This window comes from Suricata suricatta, chromosome 8 (genome assembly GCF_006229205.1).
Source record: "Suricata suricatta isolate VVHF042 chromosome 8, meerkat_22Aug2017_6uvM2_HiC, whole genome shotgun sequence".
Lineage (NCBI taxonomy): Eukaryota > Metazoa > Chordata > Mammalia > Carnivora > Herpestidae > Suricata > Suricata suricatta.
In genome coordinates this window covers 97,207,833-97,223,123 of record NC_043707.1, presented here as the reverse complement: position 1 = coordinate 97,223,123, position 15,291 = coordinate 97,207,833, and the positions used below count along the sequence as shown (strand labels likewise).

Sequence of the window (15,291 nt, the reverse complement as noted above, 5' to 3'; positions counted from 1 at the left end):
GAAAGAACAGATGTTGGTGAGGAGATGGAGAAAGGAACCCCCTTGTATTGATGGTGGGAATGCAAACTGGTGCAGCCACTCTGGAAAACAGTGCAGAGTTTCCTCAAAAAATTAAAGATTGAATTACCCTATGACCTAGCAGTAGTTAGGAATTTATCCAAGGAACAAAGGAGTGCTGATTCATAGGAGCACATGTACCCCAGTGTTTATAGCAGTGTTATCTACAATAGCCAAATTATGGGGGTGTCTGGGTGGCTCAGTCAGTTAAGCCTCCTACTTCGGCTCAGGTCAGATCTCACATTCGTGAGTTAGAGCCCTGCATCGGGCTCTGTGTTGACAGCTAGCTCAGAGCCTGGAGCCTGCTTCCAGTTCTGTGTCTCCTTCTCTCTCTGCCCCTCCCCCTCTCATGCTCTGTCTCTCTCTGTATCAAAAATAAATAAAATATTTAAAACATTAAAAAAAAAACAATATCCAAATTATGGAAAGAGCCCAAATGTCTATCAACAGATGAATGGATAAAGAAGACATGGTATGTATATATACAATGGAATACTACTCGGCAATGAAGAATAATGTAATCTTGTTATTTGCCATAACGAGGATGGAACTGGAGGGTATTATGCTAAGTGAAATAAGTCAGTCAGAGAAAGACAGATATCATATGTTTTCACTCCTGTGTGGAAGTTGAGAAACTTGACACCATGGGGGAAGGGAAAGAAAAAAAATATATAGTTGCAAACAGAGAGGGAGGCAAATCATAAGAAACTTTTAAATATAGAGAACAAACTGAGGGTGGAAGGAAGTGAGGCAGGGGGATGGGGAAAATAGGTGATGGGCATGGAGGAGGGCACTTGTTGGATGAGCACTGGGTATTTCATGTAAGTGATGAATCATGGGAATCTACTCCTGAAGCCAAGAGCACACCATATACACTGTATGTTAGCTAACTGGACAATACATTATACATAAAAACAAACAAACAAACAAACAAACACACCAAAGAACAACAAAAAATGGGGTTGGGAAGAAACATTTTAAAACAATGGTGATGAAAATAAGTTGTAATATCCAATCTCAAACATTTTATATAAATAATACATTTGGCATGTGTGTTGCTTTAAAAATTTTAAACAATTTTCAATCCTAATTTATTGAGATTTGTTTTATGATAAGGAATGATTTCTTAGTGAGTATATCATGTGTGCTCAAAAGTGTGTATTTCTTTGTTGTTGGGTGTAGTGCTAAGTCATTAAATCAAGTTGGTTGTTAATGTTGCTCAACTTTTCATCTCCTTGTTCTATTAATTACTGAGGGAGGGATGTTACAATCTCTACCTACATTTGTGGATTTGTCTATTTCTCCTTTCAATTCCTTCAGTTTTTGCTTCATTTATTTTCAAGCTCTGTTATCTATCTATCTATCTATCTATCTATCTATCTATGTATATTTAGAATTATTATGTCTTATTGATGGCTTGCCCTCTTATCATTATGAAAGGCTTCCATGATCCATAGTAATTGTTTTTTGTTCTGCACTCTATTATTAATAGAACTATTCTTACTTTCTTTTGATTGTTGTTTGGGAGGTGAGTTTTTTGCCATAACTTATTTTAAATTATCTGACTCTTCATACTTTATTTATTTATTTTTAAAGTTTATTTTGAGAGAGAGAGCAGGGGAGGGGCAGAGAGAGAGGAAGAGAGAGAGAATCCTAAACAGGCTCTGCACTGTCAGCACAGGGCCTGACTTGGGCTTAAATCCACGAAGTCTGAGATCATGACAGGAGCCGAAATCAAGAGTCTGACACTTAAGTGATGAACCACCCAAGCACAAAATGCTTCATACTTTAAAGTTAATGCTTCACGTAGACAGTGCATAGATAGATCTTGCTTTAGTATCCAGTCTGACGATCTTTCTTTCTTTTTTTTTTTTTTAGTATCTTTACTGAGGAACAATTTGCATACCAAAATATTCACCCATTTAATGTACACAATTCAATGACTCTTAGTAATGTTATAGAATTGTTCAACCACCCCCACAATTTTAGAATATTTTTATTAACCCTACAAAAGATTTCTCAAGCCCATTTGAGTTGTCTTGCCATCCTTGTAGGAAATCAACTACATGGAAATGTTTATTTCTAGACTCCCAACTACATTTATTGATATAGCACATGACTATCCTCAGGCCACTGCCACAGATCTTGATTATAATAGCTTTGTAGTAAGTTTGGAAATCAGAAAGTATGAATTCTCCAAATTTGTTCTTTATTTTTAATAGCTATTCTGGGTTGCAATTTCATATGAATATCAGATCAGTTTGCTGATTTTGCAACAATGAAAAAACCCTGAAGTTTTGAAAGAGATTGCATTGAATTTACATATCAGTGTGGGGAGGGTTTTCATCTTAATAACAAGTCTTCCATTCCATGAATATTGGATGTCTTTTTACTTAATTAGATCTCCTTTAATGTTTTTCTATGATATTTTATACTTTTCAGTGTATGTCTGATACTTTTGTTAAATTTATTCCTAAATATTTTGATGCTATTATAAATGAGATTGACTTCTTGATATCAGTGTCAGATTGTTTATTGCTAGTATATAGAAATACAATTGTTTTCTACACTGTTTTTATATCCTGCAGTTTGCTGAAATAATTTGTTAGTTATAATATTGTTTTTGGATTTCTTATAATTATCTATATACAAGATTATGTCATTTAGAAATAGAGATATTTTTACTTCTCTTTTTCCAATCTGAATTACTTTTACTGCTTTTCCTTGCCTAATTGTCCTGGGTAGAATCTTTAGTTCTCTGCTGAACAGAAGTTACAAGACTGGACATCTTTGTCTTATTCCTAATTTTAAGAGGAAAGCTTTTAGTCTTTCACTGTTAAGGATGTTTTTAACTATAGTTATTTTGTAGGTGCTCTTTATTCGGTTGAAAAAATTTCTAATTTTTTTAGTGTGTGTTTTCTTAAATTTACATTCAAATGAGTTAGCATATAGTACAATAATGATTTTATGAGTAGAATCCAGTGCTCATCACAAGTGTCTTCCTCAACGCCCCTTGCCTGTTTAGCCATTCCCCCACCCAAAACCCCTCCAGCAACCCTCAGTTTGCTGTCTATATTTAAAAGTCTCTTATGGTTTGTCCCCCTCCCTGTTTTTATATTATTTTTGCTTCCCTTCTCCTATGTTCATCTGTTTTGTATCTTAAATTCCTCAGATGAGAGAAGTCATATGATATTTGTTTTTCCCTTACTAATTTTGCTTAGCTATATAATACCCTGTAGTCCCATCAACATTGTTGCAAATGGCAAGATTTCATTCTTTTTGACTGCTGAGTAACATTCTATTATATATATAAATACACATATCACATCTTCTTTATCCATTCATCTGTTGATGGACATTTGGGCTCTTTCCATACTTTGGCTATTATTGATAAGGCTGCTATAAACATTGGGGTGCATGTGTTTCTTTGAAACACCTATATTTATCCTCCATTTTTAGTGATCTGAAAAAAGTCTTTATTTTGCCTTTATTCTGAAGGATATCTTTGTTGAAAATTAAGTTTGAAGAGAGTTGTTTCTTTTCCTGCAACATCACTTTAAAGATGTTATTCCATTATCTTTGGCTTGCATAGTCTTTGAGGAAAAATCTGCTTAATTCTTCTTTGTGTAATATGTTATTTAAAAATGACTGCTTTTATGATTTCCTCTTTATTTTTGACTTTCAGCAGTTTGATTATGATGTGCTTTGGTATAGTTCTGTGGGTTTATAGTTATCACTGAATTTGGCAACAAAAGTGTTGCCATTATTAGTTCAGATATGTGCTCTGCCTCATAATCTCTCTTTTCTTTCTGATAGTCCAATTTCAGATAGGTTAGACAGTTTGATATTATTCCACAAGTCACTGAGACTCTGCTCCTTTTTGTAAAATTATTGTTGGCTGTCCTTTTTGTCTCTTTGTTCCATTTTGGATAGTTTCTATCACTGTATCTTCCAGTTTTGTAATCTTTTCTTCTGCAGTATTTAATCTGCTGTTAACCCATTCAATGAATTTTTCATTTCCGTTGTAATGATTTTCAGCTTTAAAAGTTTCATCTGGTATCTTTCACATCTTCCACTTATCATCATGTTCATGATTCTCCTTACATACTTGGATATATTTGCAATAACTCTTCTAAAGTTCTTGTTGGCCGCTTCCTTCATTCTATATTGCAGGTGTTTAGAATTAGGACTGACTCAGACATCTGGTTTAATCCACTTGGGTCGCAGGTAATGAATCTGAGCCCCAGAGAGAGAAGGGGCATGTTACATAACAACCAGACTTCTCTGCCAGGCATTTTAAGAATACTGACTAATTAATCCTCATTATGTCCCTTTAAGATGGTTGTAATTATTATTCCCTGATTGAGGGCCAGAAAGGAAACAAAGCAGGTTGACATGCTATAAGTCATTCGGCCACCCAGTGGAATTGTCAGGTCTCTGTCAGATCAGTGTAATCACCACCATTGCTGCTATACTTGGCCACCAGAAAAAAGATTTTTTTTCCTCAAAACTAAGCACACATTTTGATAAGTAATGCAAATATAAAATTTTCAACTAAAAATTTCTATTGATGAAGAATGAACAAAATTCCTTAGATTGATGAAACATGAGTGAGGATCTCAGACATGGAAGATGATCACAAGGGTTCGCTCCTTGTTAAATAGGTCATACAGGCAGTGGACCCCAAGAAGTTTACATCATGATCCTCCTCTTTATTCTGCCAATGTCATAGGCATCAGAGTGTGTTCACCTGAGTCTCCTTTTCAAAGGTTTTGGGTAACTAGATGTCAGTGGGTATTAGAGCTATGTGACTTTTTAACTCCTATCAATAATTGGAACAGTGGAGGTGACTCAGAAGTGAGTTCTGTGAATGTGGACACTTGTCCAGGGTAACTAATCATTAGCTATACTTCAAATGGCATTGGGTATGGGCTGTGGAGTGAGATCAACCTGGGTTTAAGTCCTGGCTTCACCACCTAGGGGTGCTATAGGACCCGGACAAGAAACTCTAAGGCTCAACTTTGTCATCTATAAAACAGAGATATGTATTTCACTGAGTGCTTTTCAGGAGGTAAGAGAGTTCATATAAAGTACTTGGCACATAGTAAGCCTTTAGAATATTGCTTTTATTACTCTTCCCCTTTTGTCAGAAACCCTTTGTAGTATATCTTGGAATGCTTAAACACTGCATATGTTTTAGTACCGAATGGCCTTCATCTGAATCCTTGCTTTGCCATTTTACTATCTATATAACCTTAAGCAGGTTTATTTCACCTCCCTATGAATATATTTTACTTGCCTATAAGATGGGTATAATAGTTCCCACCCCACAGTGTTCTTATAAAATTTACATGAGATAATATAAGATTAAATAAGATTATATATTTATATTCAACATTTGTACTGAGTTCCTACTAGATGTCAAGTACAATACTTAGCACTAGGCTACAATGGTGAACAATGTAGTCATGACCCCTGCCTTGCAGAACGTGCACTGTAGGAATGGAGATAAAGCATGAGAAGTTCTATGTATATGGCATGATGTTCACATAGGGCAGGCTGGTCAAGGAAAGCTATCTAGAGGAAATGAGCCTTAGCTGAACTGGAAGTTTTGGCCAGATAAATGAGGTGTGATTATTTTATGGGGAAGAAACAGCATTATGCACATTGTGTAGAGAGCCTGGAACATTCCTAGAACTAGAAGTTCTGTGTGGAATTCTGTGTGTTGCCAGCACACAGTAGCTACTTTTCTTTCTCCGTTCCTTCCTTCTTTCCTTCCTTCCTTCCCCTTTTCTTTCCTTCCTTCCTTCCTTCCTTCCTTCCTTCCTTCCTTCTTCAATTGTTACACAATCTTACAGATGTTACATGAAAAAAGAAATGTGCTCAAAAAAAAAAAAAGGGGGAAATGCTGGGTTGGGTAGATTCAAATGCAGGACTTCTCAGGGCCTTTAAAATGTTACAATTTAAATTTCTAAGAGCAGCATGCAATTGTATGCAATTTTGTATGTTGTATGCAATTTCTCCAAATGTATTTGACCATGTCATTTTTCTTCCCTTCCTTCTCAACCCTAGGTTGAGCACTCCACAGAGCACACTTTGAGAAATACTGCAATAGTACTATATTGACTTGTGGTGATTCTATTGATTAAAAAACTAAAAGCCAGATAGTTAAGGAAACTTGCTCATAGTAAATAACAAAGGAGATACAAACTACAAACCAGAATCAAAGACTCCTGACTCTCAGTGCACTGTATTAAATGTATTAGTGCTTGAATAGATTCTCAGCAGCTAGGAAATGCTTCTTTTATTTTTTGGAGATTGTTTAAAACTATTTGCCAAGATTTGCTAGACCATACATATGCAGGGTTCCATAAGTAATTGAAAAATGATACAATTATTTTGGAAACCCATCTGGCTGTAAGAGTCATAAACCTTAAAATCACCTGTATCCTTCAACCTAGCCACCCCACTCCTCAGGATAAGTCATCAGGAAACAGAATATGGAAACACTGGATGCCCAATAATCTAATTGTTTAATGTTAGAGGAATGGAACCATGTGTAGCCATCATAAGTGGTTTACATTTCTGCTATGATATAAGGGGAAAATCAGGATGTGAAATGTAATAGTATGACCTCAATTATATTATGAAAATAGAGTAAAAGGAAATATAACAAAATATTAATGGTGGTAGGATTGGGGGCATTTTTTCCTTTTATAATCTCTTCGATGTTCTCTTTAAAGAGAATGTATTACTTTTATAATAAGCAAAAACAACTACATTTAAAGATTCATTGGACTTTGATAAGAGAAAATGCTGGACATATTGATATTGGCTAAAAGGCTGGAGCCTTGTAATGACGTAATGAATGGTCCTTGCGTACCTTCTGTGCTCCTGCTTCAGTGATAGCATTACTGTGTGCACTTCTGTCTAGACATCATGTCACAAAGCTTTTAAAACTACAGCAATACGGCACTGCTCTGTCTAGGCTTTTGCTTCCATCCATTAATACTGTTTCCTTCCATTTTGACATCATAATGCAGTCTCTGTGGGATTACACTGACATTATCTTGACAATTCCATAGTGAGATGCAAAACTAATGCTGGAGTCATTTTCTATTCCCAAACCTTGACTCTGTACCTTCTCTCTCACCTTTCTTTATGATTAGAACCCTGTCTTTCTCCGTGTTCCTATACTTCAAGCTTTTATTATTAGGAGAATCAATCAGAAAAATCACATATGGGCAGAATCTTGAGCTATTTGAATGTCTAGTTACTAGAATTATTAATTAGCTTCTAACCAGAAATCAGGTTCAAATAAGTCTCTAAATAATGTCATTCTATTTCCCGTAAATTGATTTCCTTCTTTCTCTTCTTTTCTTTGTCCTTCTCCTCTCCTTTCCCTCCACCTTCCCTCTTTTCCTTCCCCCCCCCCAATTCTCCCTACTTGCCGTCTACTTTCCCTCACTTCTTTCTTTTTTTGCCCCCATTCCTAAATATTCATGAACACTTTCCTTGTATCTGGCACCATCACAGGCACTGGAACTTCAGCAGCAAATATACAGACAGTATCTGCCTTCACAGAGTTTATAATCTGGTGAAGACAGAAACTGTACAACTATTACAAATGTGATAATTACGTATTAAGAAAATGTACAGAGATTGACCAAATCATATGAAGGGAGGTATATAACTAATCTGGGTGTTGAAAAATATTTCCCTAGGAACCGATGTTTAGGATGAGATTGAGTTAACCAGGGTACAAATTGATAGTTCATTCAGAATTGGGTTTTACAGGTAGGTGTGATCAAGGGAACAGTGGAGTTCAGGAATTTAGGACAAAGTTATGATTTTAAAATGATAGACCATGGAATTAAAACTAGTTATAAAGGGAAACGAAAATAGGAAGGGATCTTACTGATAGAAAGCTTAGGTGTCAAGAGACTAAAAGCCCCAAAGAGGTCCAAATAAAAGTGCACTGGGAATCCTTGAGCATATAATATAGAAGGAGAAGAGGCTGTGGGGCCCCTAGATAACTATTCACAGATGACTGATGAATTAGTGATTTGGAGGAGGAGCTGTTTCAGAGAGTGAGGACCAGGATGTGACCACAGAAGATACTGGAGTGAGGAAGAAGGTCACTGAAGATGAGGAAAAGGAGTGACGAAGGAGCAGAGTGTTGGGTAACTTATTTATGGGGATGATGAAGTCTCCCATGATGATGAAAATAATGACAGTAGAGGGAAGATTGTGAGCTGAGTGCTGAAGTTTTCTTTGGAGGGACAGTAGCACTGGTATGACTACTTGTGTCCTTTGATAGATCAGAGTTTCTCAAAGTGTGGTCCTCAGACCCCAGGGAGTCCCCAAGATCTTTTCAGAGGGGCTCTGTGAGTTCACAACAATACCACAACAAGACATTTGACCTTTTCACTGTGCTAATATTTCCACTGATGGTGCAAAAGTTATGGTGGCTAAAACTACTGTGGTTGTGGTACAAATCAAAGCAGCAGCTTCAAACTCACAGCAAAGAAATCAAGTTTTACTTAAGAAAGTCTCCCGCCACACGGTAAAAGTTATGAATTTTATAAACCTCAATCTTCGAATACATGTTATTTAACTATTCTATGTGCCAAAATGGGAGGAATGCGTTGAGAACTTCTGCTGCATTGAAGCATGATGGTTGTCTTGAGAAGAAGCGATTGCTTGAATAGTGAAGTCAGAATAGCCACTTTTTTCCTGGAACATTGTTTTTACATGATAAGTGAGCTGCCAGGCTGTGGTTATTCAGGCTTAGCTCTTTGGCAGACATTGGACAGGGAAGCCATCCCTTCAAGGAAACCAAATAACCAAATAACAAAATTTGAGCTTTCAAACAAAAATTAAAAATTTGGAAACCATATCCACTACTATGAGCTTGATGAGATCACTGGTGATATTAATCAATCTGACTCTTTTATATTGCTGAGTGAAATGTGTTACTATTTTAAAGATTTGCATAGTGATTTGCACATTAAAATAATGTGTAAGTGCCAGGTTCATTCTAGGTACACATAGACCAGTGGACTTTAATGCAACAGGCTACAAAAAACAATTCATTGATATGCTTTAAGATTCCACACTGCAACTAACATTTAAGAAATTACCACTTGTCAGGGTGCCTGGGTGGCTCAGTGGGCTAAACACCTGACTTCAGCTTAGGTCATGATCTCATCGTTTGTGAGTTTGAGCCCCGCATCAGGCTCTGGGCTGATGTATCTCCTCCTCTTTCTCTCTGCTCCTTCCCTGTTCACACTCTGTATCTCTCTCTCCAAAAATAAATAAACATTCAAAAAACAAAATAAAAAAAGAAATTGTCAACTTGTCAAGTTGTAGTATAGTATCAAAGAAGAATACCCACAGTTACCTAAAAAGGAGTACTATAATTTCCTCAACTATGTAGAATTTTCAGCTACATAAATACATAAATATATGAGGCTGATTTTTCTTCATAAACCTCAACAAAACAACATATAGCAACATATTGAGAATCTAAGTGTGTCCTACTAACCTAGACATTAAAGAAATTTGCAAACATGTAACGTCATTGCAAACAATGACATACTTTTCACTAATTATTTTTCTGAAAATGTGTTTTCAAATAAAATCATGGTATATATTGTAATATGTGATGAATTTGCTATAATAAATTTGAATAAATACATATTGTTAAATTTTCTGTTTTGATTTTGATTTTGGATCAGTAGATACAGCCCACTTGAACAAAGGCTCTTTGAAGTCCTCAGTAATATGTTAGAGTGTAGAAGAGTCTTGGGATCTAAGTTTGAAAATCATTGTTAAAGATGAACATCACTTTCCTGACTATCCCCTGGATCCTTGTCTAGGGTTTCAGACTGATGCCATCATTCAACCTGACTAGTAGCTCATGGAATACTTAGCATGAGATTTGGAGCACCTTTCCCCCTATACTAGGGTGATAATTGTGTCATTCGTCACAGCAGAGGCTACCTGACTCTCTGAAGTTATGATAATATTGGCAGTAACAGACACTCTTCCTACCTTTCTCAGTGGGCTGACCAGCTGTGACACTGTAGCAGAAACAATCATAATGTGGGAAGAAGCTTAGGCTTGGAGCCAGGCATGCTTGTGGCTTGTCCACCTTATCCTGTGTGCCCTGGACAAGCTCTTTAACCTCTGAGGAGGCAGCATGGGGAAACAGAAAGAACATGGCCTTGGAGACAGGCCAGTTTCTACCTTCTACCTGTGTTACTCCAGGCAAGGAACTCACTGTCTCAGTTCTGCTGGCTGATTTATAAAACGAGAAAGCAGCAGCATGATGGGGAAACGAACATGGTCTTTGTCATCAAACCAAATGGGTCAAATTCTACCTTTGTCACCCTTGGGGTATGACTTCTGGGACTACTTAGCTCTTATAAATCTCAACTTTCTTATATATAATGGGGCTAATAATATTTACCTCCTGGGGTTATTATAGATATCAAATGAGATAGTCCGTGTGACACCTTAGCATGTGATAATAAAAGCCAACCTTTAACAAATACTTCATAAGCGTTTTAACATGTTTTCAATAACACCATTAGGTAACATTATTTTAAACATAGTTTTACATACAGGAAAACTGTAGCTCAGAGAGGTTAAGTAACCTGCTCAAATTTTCAAAGTCAGCAGGTGGCAAGATTCAAAGTCAGTCTCACCCTGTACCCCATGTTCTTAACCACTGGGCTCTCTGCTACTCTGACTCTTCAGAAGAAGTTAGTTCTCCTGGTTTTTTGAAAATATAAACAAAACCGATACACTTTTAGCCAAACTCAAGAAAAAAAAGAGAGTACCAAAATAGATAAAATCAGAAGTGAACAAAGAGAAGTAACAACGGACACCACAGAAATACAAGGATTATAAAAGACTACTACAAAAACCATATGCCAACAAATTGAACAGCCTAGCAGAAATAGATAACTGCCCAGAAATCGACAAACTTCCAAAAGTGAATCAGGAAGAAATAGAAAGTCTGAACAGACCAATTATTAGGAATAAAATTGAATAAGTAATCAGAAAACTCCCAACAAACAAAATCCAGGACCAGATGGATTATAGGTAAATTCTATGAAACATTTAAAGAAGAGTTAATACCTATTTTCCTTAAACTATTTTAAAAACAGAAGAGGAAAGAAAGCTTCCAAATATATTCTACATGGCCAGCATTACCCTCATACTCAAACCAGACAAAGACCCTACAAAAGAAGAAAAGTACAAGCCATCTCTGCTGAACACAGATGCACAAGTCCTCAACAAAACATTAATAAACCACACTCAGCAGCACAATTAAAGGATTGTTCACCATGATCTAGTGGGATTTATTCCAGGGAAGTAAGAATCTTCCAGTATTCATCAATTAATCAACTGGATACACCACTGTAACAAAATCAAAGACAAAAACCATATGATCATTTCAAAAGATGTTGAAAACGCATTTGACAAAATTCAACATCCATTCAAGATAAAAACTCTCAACAAAGTGGGTTTGGGGGGAACTTATTCAACATAATAAAGCCTGTATACGACAAACCCACAGCTAACATCATGCTCGATAGTAGAAACTGAGAGCTTTTCTCTAACGTCAGGAAAAAGATAGGATGTTCATTCTTACCACTTTTAGTCAACATGGTCATGGATGTCCTAGTCACAGAAATCTGACACTAGAAATAAATAAAACACATCCAAATTGGCAAGAAAGAAGTAAGACTGTCACTATTTGCAGATGGCATGATATCATACATAGAAAACCCTAAAGACTCCACCAACAACTATTAAAAGTAATAAGTAAATTGGGTAAAGTTGTAGGATACAAAATGAATGTACAAAAATGCAAGCTCTCCTCTGTACTTGCCTCTCTAAAATTAGAATAACTTGACCCAAATAGGATTGATATAGAATTAAAAGAGTTAATTTATATAAACCCTCCTGCATCACACCTGTATACAGTAGGAGCACAATAAATTTTCATTCTTCATTTCTCAAAACTGTGATTGGCTGGAAGGAAAACATGTACAGCTTTTCCCTCTGTTTAAATTCTGCATCTCAAAATTAATGCAGGGAGATGAAAAGAGTTTTGGAGATGGACAATGGTGATGGTTGCCCAAAGATATGTACTTAATGTCACTGAACCGTACATTTAAAAGTGACTGGGATCCTCACATGTGTGTAATGTGTCTTTTACTTCAATAAAAAATAGAAAAAGAAAGGGCAAGGGGCCATATATCTTTCATTTTATTTTATTAATTTTTAAATGTTTATTTATTCCTAAGAGACAGAGAGACAATGCTTGAGCAGGGGAAGGGCAGAGAGAGAAAGAGACACAGACTCTAAAGCAGGATCCAGGCTCTGAGCTGTCAGCACAGAGCCTAACATGGGACTCGAACCCATGAACCATGAGCTCATGACCTGAGCCGAAGTCGGCCACTTAACCGACTGAGCCACCAAGGTGCCCCTTTATATCTTTCATTTTAAAAGTAGGACACTTGTTGGCATGAGCACAGGGTGTTATATGTAGGGAATGAATCACTGATTCTACTCCTGAAATCATTATTGCACTATATACTAACTTGATGTAAATTTTAAAAAGTATATGCAATTTTTAAGAAGAAAGATAAAATCATGCAAATGTTGGAAGTACCCTTACAGTCAAGCCTTCCAAGTAACAATCACTGTGTTTGTTTACACTCCCTTCCTCTCCTTCTGTATCCCCACTCATACAAGGTAACCTGAAGGGTAAGGGAATCTAGTGTCGCATTTATGCATGTTCTGCTGCTGTAGGTCCCTAGATGCCCAAATAAATGGGCAAACATTACAAATTAAAGCATTCAGCATCTAATACAAACTGGTGAGGAAGAAGTAAAACTCTCACTCTTTGAAGATTACATGATAGTATTTATGGAAATTCTGAACAAGTCCACCAAAAAACTACTAGCACTGATAAATGAATTTAGGAAAGTTGCAGGATACAAAATTAATATACAGAAATCTGTTGCATGTCTATACATTAATAATGAAGTAGCAGAAAGATAAATTAAGAAAACAACCCCACTGTGGCACCTGGGTGGCTCAGTTGGTTAAGCGACTGACTTCGGCTCAGGTCATGATCTCACAGTTCGTGGGTCCAAGCCCTGCCTCGGGCTCTGTGCTGACAGCTCAGAGCCTGGAGCCTGGTTCAGACTCTGTGTCTCCCTCTCTCTCTGCCCCTCTCCCATTCATGCCCTGTCTCTCTCTGTCTCAAAAATAAATAAACTATAAAAGTATTAAAAATTTTTTTCTAAAAAAGTATATATATAAAAAAGAAAACAACCCCATGTACAATTGCACCAAAAATAATAAAGTACCTAGGAATAAACTCAACCCAGGAGGTAGAAGACCATTCTCTCATGGATTAAGAGAATCAGTGTTGTTAAAATGTCCACACTACCCAGAGCAACCTACAGATTTAATGCAATCCCTGTTAAAATACCAACAGCATTTTTCACAGAACTAGAACAAAGAATCCTAAAATTTGTATGAAACCATGAAAGACCCCAAATAGCTGAACCAAGCTTAAAAGAACAACAAAACTAGAGATACCACAATCCCAGATTTCAAGGTACACTACAAAGCTATGGTATCAAAACAGTATGATACTAGCACAAAAACAGACAAATAGATCAGTGGAACAGGATAGAGAGTCTAGAAATAAATCCATGCTTTTATGGTCAACTAATCCATGACAAAGGAGGCAAGAATATGCAATGGGAAAAAGACAGGCTTTTCCACACATGGTATTGGGAAAATTTGACAGCCACATGCAAAAGAATGAAACTGGACCACTTTCTTACACCATACACAAAAATAAACTCAAAATGGATTAAAGATTTAAATGTCAGACCTGAAACCATAAAACTCCTAGAAGAAAGCATAGGCTATAATCCCTTTGACATCAGCTGTAGACATATTTTTCTAGATATGTCTCTTTTGGCAAGAGAAACAAAAGCAAAATTAAACTATTGGGACTACACCAAAATAAAAAGATTTTGCACAATGAAGGAAACCATCAAGAAAACAAAACAAAACAAAAAACTAGTTTACTGAATGGGAGAGGATATTTGCAAATGACATATCTGATAAAGGGTTAATAACCAACACCAACTCAACACCCAAATTTCAAAAAATCCTATTAAAGGTAAGCAGAGGACATGAACACACATTTTTCCAAAGAAGACATACAGACTACATGAAAAAGATGTTCCATATCACTAATAGGAGGGGAATGCAAATCAAAACCACAATGAGAACCTCCTACCTTTCAGAATGGCTGAAATAAGAACCACCAGAAACAACAAATGTTGGGAAGGTTGTAGAGACAAAAGGAACCCCAAGCACTATTGGTGGGAACACTTGCTAGAGCAGCCACTTAGGAAAACAGACTGGAGTTTCTTCAAAAAACTAAAAATAGAATTATCATATGATCCAGTTATTCCACTGCTGGATATTTACCAAAAGAAAATGAAAACACTAAGTCAGAAAGATATGTGTACCCCTATTTTAACTGCAACATTATTTATAATAGGCAAGATACAGAAGCGACTCAAGTGTCAGTTGATCAATGAATAGATAAAAATGTGGCATATATACACAACGGAATATTACTCAGCCATAAAAAAGAATGAAAATTTGCCATTTGCAACAATGTGAATGGAAGTAGAGAAAACAATGCTAAGTGAAATAAGCCAGACAAAGACAAATACCATATGATTTCACCCATATATGGAATTTAATAAGAAAAACAAATGAACAAATAAAAAGAGAAAAAAGAAAAAAACAGACTCTTAAATATGGAGAATAGACTGGTAGTTCTAGATGGGAGGGGGTAGGAGGATGAATAAAAGAGGTAAAGAGGGTTAAGATTACACTTATTTTGATGAGCACTGAGTAATGCATAGAATTGTTGAATCATTATATTGTATACCTGAAACTAATATAACACTGTATGTTAATTATACTTAAATTTTAAAATGGTAAAACAAAAAAAGCTAAAAAAAAGATTCAACATCTGTTTAGCCCTACAGAAGAAGGAAATCCTACTATCTGCAACAACATGGATGAACCTGGAGGACATTATGCTAAGTCAAATAAGCCAGAAAGAGAAAGACAATATTGGATGATTTCTCTTATATGTGGAATCTAAAAATG

The 15,291-nt window shown here is 36.2% G+C and overlaps 1 protein-coding gene across 1 annotated transcript in view; it reads left to right on the top strand.

Moving 5' to 3' along the window:
• Positions 1-15,291, top strand: part of C8A (complement C8 alpha chain) — a 69,178-nt gene that overhangs the window by 6,452 nt on the left and 47,435 nt on the right. Inside the window, exon 3 of the mRNA XM_029945822.1 lies at positions 4,231-4,284. Coding sequence (XP_029801682.1) covers positions 4,231-4,284 — 54 coding nt within the window. The remainder of the gene's footprint in view (positions 1-4,230; positions 4,285-15,291) is intronic.